We start from the raw sequence: 14531 nt of genomic DNA on the forward strand, positions 1-14531 counted from the left end.
AATGATTTGCCAGGTCACCGGAGGCCAATACTTTGTTGTGACAGATGGTCAGAGATGTCTCAATGAGGGAGGAGAGATCTTGAGCGGAATGAACTAAGGATATAATGCTGGAGTTTCCAAGAGCTACATTAATTAACAGTTCATCAGCTTATATGCCATTACTTCAGATAAATGTCGAATGATGAAAATCCTTTTCCGTTGTGCTCGTGGCTGCAACAAGTAACAATCACCTCTATTGGGGAATAACTGCAAAGTGAAAAGTTATTTTGGTTTTGGTTTTACATTTTGGTTTCTACTTGAGCGGTAATTCTGAGGTGCCTCTGACTGCTGTGACCAAAAAGTTTCCAGAGGTGCAAAAAGCAGATTCTCAAAATGCAAACCCTGTGCCCACTTATATTAACAGGCAAAGAGTGTGCTGACACCACATACGCAAGCTTTCTAATATGACTTGTATTGCCCCTAGAGAGGATGCCCTATTTTTTCAGCATTCCATTCCTAAAAGAAAAAATATACAACAAAAGGACATTCCTCATTAATAAATATATAATCAACTTTTGCTTATATGCACATCGAGAAAATTTCTAAATCAAATTCTTGTCTTAAAACCATAAAGAGGTTAAAACTGGAGAGAATCAGATTTTACTCATTATTTTTGAAAATATATGCAACTTGGTGTTCTTAAGTCTAACCACCTCTCCTCTTCTTTAGAGGTTGACATTCTATACTGTATTCCTATGTAATATATTATTTGTGTTCACACTGCACACATGTAAAAAGACAGGCAGACATGGAGATTTCATAAGTACATTTTAGTTCTCCTTGAAAACTGACAAACTAATAAACAAAACTCTCAATGATGATATTTTGATTTCAAAGAGATTTTAAATGAAAGAAAACTCATGCACAAACAGATAATAGTGGTAAATGCATTCTGTGTAATGAGTACTATAGTTACCTTGTCTATATGCATTGCAAATCTTACCAGTATTGCTGTTTAAATTTCAAGGCCACTTTTTTTTTCATAAAAAGCTGCTTTTGTGATTGGAAAAACAGCAAATAGATCATAATCAAAAATTCCAACATTTGGAATTTTGGAAAAGCGACAAGAAGTGGAGGTAACTGAACTTTCTTAAAGTAATAAGATATTCAGGTAAATTGTGCCACTGGACTTAAACCTGATGATGTAGGAATTTTCTCACACAGAAAAAAATACTCTTATGCACCACACTTTCATACATAAATGTATACATCATACAGTATTATATTACTTTTCCTCAATGCTTGCTTCAATTGATGAGTAAGAGAGATGTGCTACAAACAATATGGAAAAGGTAGGTGCCTGGCAGAATGTGGCATGAATGGAAGGTGCTCCTGATGAGTATTAATGATATCAGAAAAATGCACCCAAACATGCACAAGGTGGGGACAGCAAAGACAGGCTGTAATGGATGTGGCTGGCTCTCACTAGTGGAGAATCTAGTTGGACTGCAACACAGCGCATAGGTTTCTGGGTATTAAAAATTAATGACTATCTCAGTGATTTACGACAACACAGGATGCTGAAACTCAACTCAACCTTCCTCAAGATGGATGCCTAGGTTGTGATAAAGGAAGACGATGCAAGCCTGGTGGACTACTGGTGAGTGGGACATCAGAACTTGACCCTCAGTATCTGCAATATCCAGAGGTTTTCACCTTGATGACATGATCTACATGACATTTACCCCATTAAGTGTTGAGAATGGTATAAAGACTAGAATTAAAGATCACTAATTAATATATCTGGATTTAGAAAGTATTTTACTGACACAATGCATTTTCTGTCCATATATGTCTGAATCCATATAGGTCAAACTTAACACTTGTTCCACTGAATGAAAGAAAACAAAATGGCTGAAGAGAGAGCTTAGCATCTCCATGCTTGTTAGCCTACCCTTAGGCTTTCCATTTTAATACGTCCTTGTCCGCTCATATTCCTGATACCATTTTTAGCTGTGACTATCTTCCTAATAGTGTACTCATAGTGCAGTACAGTGTTTTAAGTCAACGTCTGTGAACTTGTGAACATTAAACAAGAAGTTGACAGAGAGGCAGGAGGTAGTTAAATGATATTTACAATCATGAGATATGACTTGCTGACTTAAAAAAAAACACTGTAGGACTGCAAAGAGGTCTAAGTAGCATGAATCATTTCTTTCTTATGAAAAATGGCACAAGCTTTAAGTAATTCTATACAATTAAGCTACTGTTGCTTTGGCTGTCTTTTTTCCTAGATGGCGCAACAGTCATGACTGATTGAAGCCTACACATATATAGTGTAGTTTCACAGGGCCATGGATACTTATTCAGTCAAGGAGTTCCTTTGCTTTGAATAATGTATGGGGCTCATTTATGCAGGAAAAGAATAGGAAGTTTAGCATTCCAGTGTTTCTTGCCTCAAATGTTTCTCCAGGCCAATGATTTCCATTGGTGACTCAATGGTTTTGTCTTGGGAATAAGCAAAAGCCTGCCAAAATACATGATAGTTTCTACTGAATAACAGATAAGCCTATGGCCACAATTACAAATACACCTTTTACTAGAAATCAACCCTTCATTCTGCGTGCACTACATTCCCAGCCCAGTAAGTATGCATTTTAAGTACTGTGCAAACATATAATAACATGAAGACTGCTCAATATACTGGAGTTCTTTTGGTCAGTTCTACATGTCTTGATGTCTTTGTTTAGCAGTAAAAATGCTTTAAGATCCACTTCCACCTTGGATGACGAGGATAACAAGTAATTATGAGTAGCTTTCTCAGTCTCATACAACTGCAGTGATCACTGCAAAACAAATGTATAATATCCGTGTCCAGTATGTGTTTTGCAAGCATATAACTGCAGTAAACAAGATATACTATGATGCAACATCATTGTATAGTCATATCTATGGCAGAAATCGAATAAATAATCAAATAAGTATTAGAGCTATGACTAGCTATACTTATTGAAGAATCTCTCAGCTATTGGTACATTAGTTACCCCTTAGTCATCTTTGACTCTATATTCTTTAGTCTATGGAATAATATTATGGATGTCCTGTATTATCCAACCTACAAGACTTCAAGATATTACATTTTTATTTCTAAAACACAAAACAGCACCAGCAAAACCTCTTTGGATACCAGAAAATGCAAACTCACTAATCGTTTAATTTACTAGACACTTGACCTTAAAAATGATAGTGATTTTCCATTTAATTTAATCCCAGATTTCCTGTTCATTTTTCAGCACATAAAGTTCGTAGACTACGTGTTAGAAATTTCCATCTGAAAAAGCATACCAAAATTCAGTCAATAGTTTCACAACACTGAGGTCAACACAAATAACCTTAAGCTCTGTGGACAAGGGACTGAAATAAAAACCATGAGAAAAAGTAAATATATTTGTATTTATATAGACCTAATTAACATGTATTTTAAGAAGTGTCTGCAATAGTGTCTAAAACTGAGCAATTGGAATATTATATTTCTATTACAACAGTTATTTGTACCTTATGTACCAATGGAAGAACAAGTTGTTTAACCCAACTACTGCTTTTGTAGTAATACCCCATAAGACAGCCTGATGTCAGACATAACAATGTCTCACTGTAAACATATATAGTGAGTCACCCAACCTGACTTGGTACAAAAGACAATTCAAATGACATCTTCTTAAAAAAGGTTGTGCCAGTTCCCAAGTTGCACCTTTGTTCAGACAGTCCTGACATCATACCATTCATTTCTCCACACTCTACTATACAATGCTAAAACAGAGAATGTGCCAAGGGTCAGCCACACAGTGTTTTAGCCATCTCTGCTGCTCATCTATCGAGCTGGGAGAAGTGCCACAGCGAGCCATATTCCAAATGGTCTGTCAGTGAAATATTCAGTGGCAGTGAAGGAAAGCAGAAGCTCTCTGTTGATATTTTCAGAGGTTTCTGAAGCAGAACAACAATGACTTCATGTTTACCCCTCATTGATAATGAGACTTAAGCTAGAGACAGAGCTCTCCTCAAGGATAATGGTTATATCTAAAACAGGATTTACCACCTACCTACTCAAACAGATTCCAGCCAGACCTCCAATCAGTGTCTCATAAAATATCAGCTGGATGACTGCATCCCAAAGCCACTGCCATGAATATCAACAGTGACTCGCAGAACACAGAGGAAATAAAGGCATGAATGATGCAGAGTGTTTGTGGTTATCAAACAGGGTAGGTCCATCCTGCGTGACCCATTCATTTCCACTGTATTCTCATCACTGCCAGTGCAAACAGAGATGAGAAAGAATAACCTTTAAATATGGACAACTCCCATATCATTGAAGTGATTCGATTTGGGTAGCTGAATATACACCAAAGAATACACCAAAGTGTCTTGATGCATGCTCAATCATCCAGGTAAATAGATCCCAAAAGTTAATTCTGTTCATCTGGATGTAGCGTTTTCAGTGGGGGAAAAACAATCCCACTGAAAATGCTACATCCAGATGAACAGAATTAACTTTTGGGAATACACCAAAGAGCAACATCTCACGTAGAGTTAAAGATACAAACAAAATGACACTACCAAATGGCCGTGAAACACTCTACAGTTAAATAAAAGACCAGCAGTAACTCAGATGTCAGCCATATTCTGTTGTCCTTGGGTTTTCACTAGTTCAGGATAGTGTAAATCACATGCATGTCTTGCCCTACCAGTGGAGCTCCTCACTTGCAGGTGAAAATAATTGAATGGTGACACCTTGTGCCACAGAGGTGTCTTTCAACTACTAAATATAACTTGAGAAACATTTGATAAGAATTGTAGCTTAGCATGAGTGCTGTGGATAAAAATCACGTGTTCCTCACATTTATTACAAAAACTCTCAATTTAAAGTAATTTGAATTCTTTATTGTTTTTTACTTTCAGTAATTATTTACATGAAACAACAGCTGGCATGGTGATATGTAAACCTGCTATGTATTACAAACTGCTCAGTTCACTAGCCATGGCATTTCAATGGGCATTAGCAAGTCTAGTTAGGTGCTTTAGCCTGAAGGTAGTATGACTAAGCCTTCTGTACATGTTTTTATAGAGCAGGTAAATTGTAAATTATATTCATTTATATAGAACCTTTCTAAACTTACTACTAACTCAACATATTTTACAATTATGCTTTAAAGTATATGGTACATTCATGCAGTACAACCATGAACGTAATAAGCATAAACACAGGGATGGGTTGTTAATTGTAAATAAATATTGTTAGTACACTATTTTACTCTCTATTCAGTGTCCACTGAGCCACTGGCAGTGCAATATAGTGCTCTCTGGCTCCAGAACTGATAATATTGTTCCAAATTTTTCACAGTACTACTGCCTACTATCTCCATCGCAATATGCAGCACAACCACTTATCTTGGTACTTAATGATTGCCACAAGTCATTCACTAAACAAGTAGAAGCAGATAGAGTGCTGTAAAAATTATTTTCTCCCTTGGAGATTTATTTCCATTTATATTTTGAGAATTTGTTTTTTTCTTTGCAAATAACACACAAAATGTGAATTTTCCTCAAATCATGTTTTTTTTTATTTGTTAAACAGGGTGTTTTTAAATGATCGTTTCATTTATTAAGAAAAAAAAATTAAACTCAAGATCAGTTGAAAAGCAAAGTCAGTGTGGAAAGGGTTACAAATGCATTTTAAAGCTTGGGGAATCCAGTAATCTTTACTGAGTCATTATCCACAAATAAAGAAAACCTTCAAGAGTGGAGAACCTTCCCAGGAGTGGCCAGCCTAACAAAATTACTCTAACAGCATATTGACAACTCATTCAGGAAGTCACAAAAGAACCGAGGACTGCGAGCCTCACTTGCCTGAGTTTAGCTCAGTATTCAGATTTAACAAAAAGGAGACTGTGTTATTTTTCGCCAGGAGTGTTTTTTGCGTGGAACTCTCCCATGTACGCCATTTTTACCCAAAGACTCATTTCAAATTTGCCAAAAAACATACACATCTTCAAGATCTCCAAAGGGGTAAATATTCTGTGCAGTGACAAGTCAAAAGTTTTTGGTTTTTGGAAAAGTTCTGTCCAATTTCTAAAAAGAACATAATTCTAACAATCAAATGTGGTGGTGGTAGTGTGATGCTCTAGGGCTGTTTTGTTGCTTTAGGACCTAGGCACCTTGTTATAGTTGATGGAGTCATAAATTCTGCTCTCTACCAGAAATTCCAGAAAAAAAATGTCTGGGCCCTAGTTTTTGCCCTGAAGCTCAAGTCCACTTGGATTATGCAATTGGACAATGATCTGAAACACATCAGCAAGACCACTTCTGACTGGCTAAAAAGAGATGGCTTTAAATGGTCTAGACTTAAATCCACTTTAGATGATCTGGCATGACCTTACACAGGCCATGCATGCTCAAAACCCTCCAATGTGCCTCAACTGAAAACAATTCTCCAAAGACGAGTTGGCCAAATTGATATGAAAGACTCATTAATGTAGCACAACTAGTTATTAGGTTTGGGGGACAATTACTTCTTTGAATAGGCTCAGGTAGGTTTGCGTGAAATCGTCATTTTAAAACCGAATTTCTATGTATTCAACTCATCTATGTCCAATTATGAAAATATGTTCGGTAATCTGAAACATGTAAGGGTGACAATTAAAAAAAAACAAAAAACAAAGAAAAGAAATCAGAGTAGGGGGTAAATACCTTTTGACAACACAGTATTTATTATTCAGAAAGAAAAGAGAAATGCTTGTGCAAAAATGCTGGGATTACCCGCAGCTGCACATTCTACCTTAAAGACAGTCATACCTGTATAATATACACATACTGGCTTTAAACTGATTTGTTTTTCTAATATGTGCAACCCAGGGATTTTTTTCGTGGTGATCTGTGTATTTGTGGAAAAAAGTCATATTGTTTCTAAAGCTGAGCTGAATGATGCTAATTATTCTGCTGCTCACATCTTCTGAAGTTCCCGCTGGCAGTGGCTTTCTTTATGTCAGAATGATACTGCTTTGTGTTGCCCTTGACTGTCTTAATATTAAAGCTTAGTCGAAGCAAAATAACCTTTGAGGAATTCTTCTACCTACAGCTCGGAAGCAGCAATCGTTCATTTAAAATGTATTGCCAGAATCACATTAATGCTGTACTTTCCCTGGAATAAAAGCTTTTAACTCTTGACAACCTGCTGCTGTCACTTGGCTCGCATCACTATATTTGATTCCTGATGTGAGATAGAAACACTTTCTGGTTCAGCTTGGAATGTATCATTGTTTGAATTTCTTGTTTTAGGACAACTTTGATAACCTGAAGAAATTTACTGTCAGGAAAATGCAACAAATGAGATCATGGCTGCCTTCCAAGCAATAATGCATTTCCCCAAATATGCAGTTTCTCAGTGCTATAATTTATTTGCAAATATGTGTTATTAGAATATAATTGTAGCAGTGTTTTAATCTTATTAAATGACTGTTTAATAAATACACAGACAGTGTTGCCATTCATGTCAAATGAAACAATCAAATCAGAGGTCAGCTCCACAGCTGCCCTCATCCTCTGCCTCCAGTCCAAAACTTGCTGCCCCTGGTCCACCTCTCTAAGTCCAAATCTCAACACCTGCTGTCCTTCCAAGCTTCTGCATCTTTGCCATTTGGTTGATGAGGCTCATCACAGGCAAGGCAGAGGGGGCTCACAGCATCAGCCTTGCAGGGTGCTCTAGGCATGTAGCTGTCAAATGTGGACATGGACAATGCCATCGCATAGCAGCTCCACAGGCCTTATTCCCACCCACAGAAGCCAGCAAGGCGGAGGAGAATTATTTCTGTGTTGCTTTCATCATCATCCAGTGGCCCCTGCTTGGGGGAAAGCTCAAAGCAATGCATGTGGATGGCATGGTTTCCTACATTATGGACTGACTAGCTCACTGACAGCTCATCTTGCTCAAGGGCAGCGTATTGGATACACTGTGGCGCAGCACAGGGTTACTCTATTGTCAGCTTTTGGTTCAATTTCTAAACCTCTCTTTTAAAGATTGAACTTGGGGTCATGGCAGTGCAACAGGTTCTTTGATGACTTCTCTGCTGTGGGGTGTACATGTTAGGATAGGAAAAGGAGAATATTAAGGAGCCAAAAACCTAACATCTGCTACAGTCACAACCTTTTGCAGCTTGACATCAGCATGACAAAGGAGCTAGTGGATTTCAGCCAGTCACCATTCAGCGTGAGGAGTATGAAATGGCTGGTTTTAGTTAATCCAACAGGCTACCTAACAAGTTCTATTAATAATTTATACAGGCTAGAAATGACTAAAAGATTACCAGAGTAGAACAGGGGAGAAAAGATGAAGACTAGGCAGAGTTCCATCTTGGACTACATAGGGGTGCAACCAGTGTATGACACATGATGACCTTCCACATACTATAGCGTCCAAAAGACATTACAGTAATTCTAGTCCAAGTACCTCATGTCAGGCAGCCTAGAGTCATTTGAACTCTATTGCCCTACTCTGACAACCAAAGGTACTGAGCCACAGCATATAAACATAAGAATTTTACTACATAATTACATAGCCACAGAAGTTTGTCTATTGAGTTGCTTGTGAATTATACTTACATCTGCAGCAGAAACATTTTTCTTCATATGCTTCCTTCTTCACATTTACGGATTACATTATTTTCATGTGCTTACTGTCACAAACTTTCAGCATTTCATTTTCTGTATTTATTACAATTTCATCCTCATTCAAACTAAATTTAAAAATATCTAATTTCCAGATACAGGTAGGTAAAAAGTTAAAAGTACAAAAGTACAAAAGTTAAAAGCCACAGGGCGATCGTGGCTCAAGAGTTGGGCGTTCGTCTTGTAATCGGCAGTCCGATCGACAGTCTCGGTCGTTGTGTCCTTAGGCAAGACATTTCACCCGTTGCCTACTGGTGGTGGTCAGAGGGCCCGGTGGCGCCAGTGTCCAGCAGCCTCGCCTCTGCCAGTGCGCCCCAGGGCAGTTGTGGCTACAATGTAGCTTGCCATCACCAGTGTGTGAATGGGTGGATGATTGTGTATAGTGTAAAGCGCTTTGGGGTCCTTAGGACCAAGTAAAGCGCTATACAAATACACACTATTTACTGCGTAAACTTTGTAAATCCCAGAGGAAATGATGTAAATTAAGTCAATGTCAAGTCAATATGACAACCATAGTATATAATTTGCAATATTTTCATCCTCATCAAATCACTCATAATCCCATCCAAAGAGCATGAAGGCTCCCTTATAATTATGGAATTGACCACCCCTTTTAACATAGAAATGTTTCATCGCAGTCTGATAAAGATGAGCTCTTAAAGCTTGTAGGCAGTGGTTTCTCCAGCAAAGTGGCGTGCTTCACAGGTAAGTAAAAGAGCCATTGGAGTTGAAACATGAGTGACTTGCTTGCTTTTATTTATCTTTTCAGAACAGACCAATTTTTGGCAGAGATAATGAAATTCTAAATTGTCTACTTAAGTATGATTCACAAGTGACTCTCACATAAGAAAAAGATCCATATTAATTATTTTTAATTGTTAACAATGTGTGAAAGTTTAAAAACTATTGATCCAAACAATGTCAGAAAACAAAGCTACTGGATTAATGTGTTTCTCTACATATGTCACCAATCTATAAAATCTAATAAATACATATCATTTATTTTTACATATTGGTGTGTATTTATGTATGTATTCATGTGGGTAGGCAAATGTACCGTACCCTATCTGTCATTCTTTCACAGGGATTCTGAATTTCTAACACCGCACCTGCTTTATTCTGAAACAATATGAACAGCAAGCCAGCAACACTCAAACAAAATAATCTCACAGTGCAGAGTGGGGAGATGAGAAAAAATAAAATATCATAAAATGCAACATTGACACATAGTTAAATCATATGCTGGAGTGCTATAATAGAACACAGATTCAAATATACAAGTGTTAAATCTGATAAGAACACTGTTAACCACTCAAAGTTCTTAAAAGATGAAAACAACACATAGCTTTTCACAAAGAGTATGAATAAAATGAAAATAAGTCATAATTGCATTTGTATTTGTATCACATGAGCAAATCAATAGTAGGGTACGCAACCCCTCCTAATTTTCAATTTGAGCACCTCAGCTCTGTGCATCCTCAACAAGACATTAACCAGTAAGATCAATAACATTCAAGGGCAATGAGCAGAATGGGCTAAACACCGAGTTAGGCATGCTATAACTTATCTTCTGCATGTGCACCTTTAAAACAAACAAGCACTAGTGCGTTCTTATATAGGTTATGGTGACCTTTAGTAACTCATGTAGTACCGGGCTTGATTAGCTGTTCGGACCAAGACATAGAAGCTATAAAGACGGAATCAGTTCCCGTGCTGCACAAGAGGAAATCATATTAGTGATGTGACAATGAAATATAATCCGAGACTTACTTTAAGACGGCGCTGTCTCCCTGTCTGACGGTGATGTTGTCTTTTAATACAGAATCCCCGCTTCTAGCTGGAACTCCTGCAGGTACAAGGAATAACAATTTAAGTCCGATGACGACAAGGCATTTCCCAGACACCGCCAGATAACCACAAATTCCCATGTTTTTATATCACTGCGCAACTTCCAAGGGAACTTGAATGTCTGATATTCCCCTTTGCGTTTTGAGCTAGGGACCGCAAAATTCCACTCCACAAACAAGACGCAGTATAGCCTGCTGGAACTGCGCTCGACCTGCTTTTGCTTCAAACGAAAAGCCTCGTTATGAAATCCCGTAACCGTGTCTTTGCGTCCGCCAGCCGCTCTAGGAAAATGACTTCGGAGGAGAGAGAAAAGCACCGTGTTTCTCAAAGAAATGCGCACCGTCTCCTCAGGTTCGAACTGTAATCGCCGTGAAATGGATGCTCTTGCACAGATGCATCAGCCAAGACTCCCTATATATTTTTTCCTCCTCTCCCTCGGTGTTTTCTTTCCTTGGTGCTGCACGGGGGACAATATTTAAAGCTGCAAATACTCAAACAAAAGGCTGAATTCGCTCTAATATCTTCTCTCTTGTTTAGCTCCTGGAGTACTCTCTCTCTCTTTCTCTCTAATCGCCAGGTAGCATCACTTGCATGTATTATGTGGAGCATATGGTCTGCAGCCTGCAGGGCTCGCATATTCATACAGTTAATAGACAAACGGATTCAGGAACCACCGTGCATCTTTCAGGGGCGTATATAGAGGACACTTTTATTTGGTCAGATGAAAATAATTATTTCTTAGGGGACTGATTACCACAGGAAGGAAACAGGCATTTAAAATGATATTACAATCTTAGCTTTCATTGGTATAAGATGGGACAGGCAACAAAAAAACCAAAAACGAAATTGGTCAATTTCACAGTCATTTCATTCAAACTGTTCCCATCAGAGTACGATTTATGATTACTTCGGAGCTTCACATTTGCCCCTCCTCCCACGGTAAGAAGTGCTTGAGGCATGATTTTTGTTGACGTAGGGTTTGATGATTCAAGTGACCAAGTGTTCTCAAATGAGATTACTGTTTCTCTGTTTTTTCGGGTCAAGGACAACTTCAAATGAATAGAATGGTGCTGTAAGAAAAAAAATTATCATCCTCAAAAATGTTATTCTTAATATGAATTCCATCAAATGGGTCCTGTATTTCACAATTACGCCCCCCCCCCCCCCCCCCCCAAAAAAAGGAACCAACAAAAAACAACAACTTTGTGTTAATCTGCTGTAAATATAAATTCCTTATATTTACACACACAGATTTGCGCTGTGTGTGCAAATCTGTTTTTATTATTATTATTATTATTATGGAGTAGAATGTGAAAACCATAAATTGAGGTTGGATACTTCTGATTTTCCATTAAAACAGTAATCACGTGACTATGTGCTCTGATAAATAGCCAGTCACCAGTTAAACCCTGTGAAATAGAGTCAGTTGATCAGAATGTCTTTCACCTTTATATTTCATACGAGAATTTATGAAATGCTGACAATTCATTCATTCAAAGTCTTACTTCAAAGTCTAGAACCATCAAAATTGACATTTTAAAATGTCATACTGACCTCTACCTGTAATGATTTACACTGATGTCTTTAATTAAAAGAAGCATCAATAACTTGTAGATTTTTACAAAAATCCAGTAGTGAATCATTTTAAATTAATGTTAACCACTTTTAAAGGCTGCAGGGCGTTTCTTTAATGTAAAATATATAAAGGTCTTAGTTCAACAGTTTAAAATGTTGAAATAAAAAATCTATCAACAGAATATGAAGAATTAACAGCTATAATATGCTAAAGACTTCTATGCATGAGTTCTGGATAAATATCCCCCAAGGTAGCATGCCAAGCAGTTGGTGCTCTCCCATATCAACATATAATACCTCTTTGTACTTAAGATGGAATAGCAAATTGATTAATTAATTAATGTCCAGTCTAACCACAATACAACTTCACAGAATAAAAATGTATTACTGTCAAGAAACATATTTTTAATATACACACATCCTGTCAAACATGTTGAAGAACAAGCAGTTAAAGAATGAAACAAAGAAAACAATGAATGAGGCATTTGGCAAATGGCCACTGGATTCCATACCAATTGGAGATTGATGTTAAAGGCTGAGTCAAATTGGGCTAAGACTATGATAGCAATAAATAGGATCAAGACAAGCCACTGTGTGTTATGTTATGGTCAGTATTTTAAGAATATTCTGTATAGTGCACTTTTAGAGGAAAGTGTTAACATTAATGAGAAGCTGAACTTCACTGAGCCACATTGGCTTTGTTTACTAATGTGCTCTTGCTCTTTTCTCCGCTCCCCATCTGTATGCATGGAGGGGTTGCAGGCCACTAGGGATGAAAGTGGCACTTTGCTGTGTACCTAACAGAAGCTCTCACGATTACTATGACAGCTTTTGAGTCTCATAAGAAGATTGAACAAGATAATTTCTTTACCTCAACATCAATTTGGGATGCTGTTAAGATATTGGATAGAAGGCAACAAATGACAATGCACTGAAAGCACTGAGTGTCATCACTCAAGATACAAGTAACACATGATGTTGTTCCTGTCTAGTATCAAATGCTTGCGCAAGTGTGAAAGCAGCAATGGGTTCTTCTGTTCATCAGACTTTTCACACACACAGCCTACTTGACAATACAAATATTCCTACAATATTGTCTATTGCCCAAAAGACAATCATGTAGCATAAAGCAATGCTTTTTGAAGACTTTATTAACCAATTTTATGATTGAGAACAAAAACTTCAGCACAATGTCATTAACCATGAAATATATAGTCCACAATGTCCTGTATATCCCATTTGTTACCATTTCTAGGCGATAGGTAAATGCTGTTTCAGTTTCCAGAATTTTCCACCCCAACACAAATTACTGCTGAGTTCACAAGTCAGTACCTTTTGTTACGTTCATTTTATTTAAAGTTGTTATTTAGAATTTATGACGATGTCTTGTGCCAGAGAAATTGGGTAAAGATAAGACTTAATTAAAATGATAGTTGCTTTTGATGCCACACAAGTCCTGACTATGCGCACAACTTAATGGTTTTTAAATTAAAACCCCTCCCTGACCTCAGCAAAATGTGGTCTTAATTAGAGTCAAGAGTACAGGGTGGTTGTAAGCTCAAGCACTTGTTCACAGATACTTCTTTGTTTGATTAGAGCTTCATTTGGTCACATGGCATTGCTCTAACACCATTGTGGCTTCTGTTTCCACACTGCTTTGCACAGCGAGGATACAGCGGGTTTAATAAGAAAACAGAAGCGATGAGGAGTGGCTGCTATGTGCAGTCAGCTATCAGCTTGTTGGAGTACTGTTCTGGGAATATAAGACTGCAATCCATTTCAATCCGTGTCATGTGTATTATCCTTTTGCCCCTCATTGTGCTGCCTTACAGCAGGTCAGGTGAATCCGATGACCTTGCCAAATCTCCACCACAAGTGAGAGAGCCAAGCATGCAGAAATGACAAATTATAATGGCATTGTTTGTTGGATATCCCACATGAATCATTCTTGGTGTATCACACAAACATAGAGGGAGAACAGAAGATAAAAAGAATGCTCAGTTGTGTGGCCTTGAAAAACTGTGCATGCACTAAAACAGGAAGTGGACATATTGATTTTAACAGGCTGCCTTTGTCCTTCATTCAACATCTTTTACAACCGGCTTTAGCCATATTGAATTCTTGCATTGTGTTTCATTTAGTTTACTTATACATGCAGTGACATCATATAATTTCCTGCTGCAACGTATTAACACCAGACCCTGGGTGGTTCATTCAGACTATCCATACTAATCTTCATTCATATCATGCAAGGATGGGCAGAGCGAGCAGACAATGGACGGGCCTCATACCAAAGCTAGTTAATACCCATGCAAAAACATGGAGAGACTGAATAAAGAGCATCCATTCAATGGATTCAGTCATCTGCAGTAGTTTAGATCCTTCTGGCACACAGTTGTAACATTGCA

At 37.7% G+C, this 14531-nt stretch overlaps 1 protein-coding gene across 2 annotated transcripts in view; it reads right to left on the bottom strand.

The window, feature by feature from the left end:
* The window catches only part of opcml (opioid binding protein/cell adhesion molecule-like), a 441158-nt gene that overhangs the window by 250597 nt on the left and 176030 nt on the right, over positions 1–14531 (bottom strand). The window contains exon 2 of one of the 2 annotated variants that reach the window (XM_026181472.1): positions 10471–10546. In XM_026181472.1, the coding sequence (XP_026037257.1) occupies positions 10471–10546 (76 nt within the window). Of the gene's footprint in view, positions 1–10470; positions 11325–14531 lie in introns of those variants that run through there. The other variant, XM_026181471.1, reaches the window with a different exon arrangement.

The sequence above is a fragment of the Astatotilapia calliptera genome, chromosome 10 (assembly GCF_900246225.1).
Source record: "Astatotilapia calliptera chromosome 10, fAstCal1.2, whole genome shotgun sequence".
Taxonomy (NCBI): Eukaryota; Metazoa; Chordata; class Actinopteri; order Cichliformes; family Cichlidae; genus Astatotilapia; species Astatotilapia calliptera.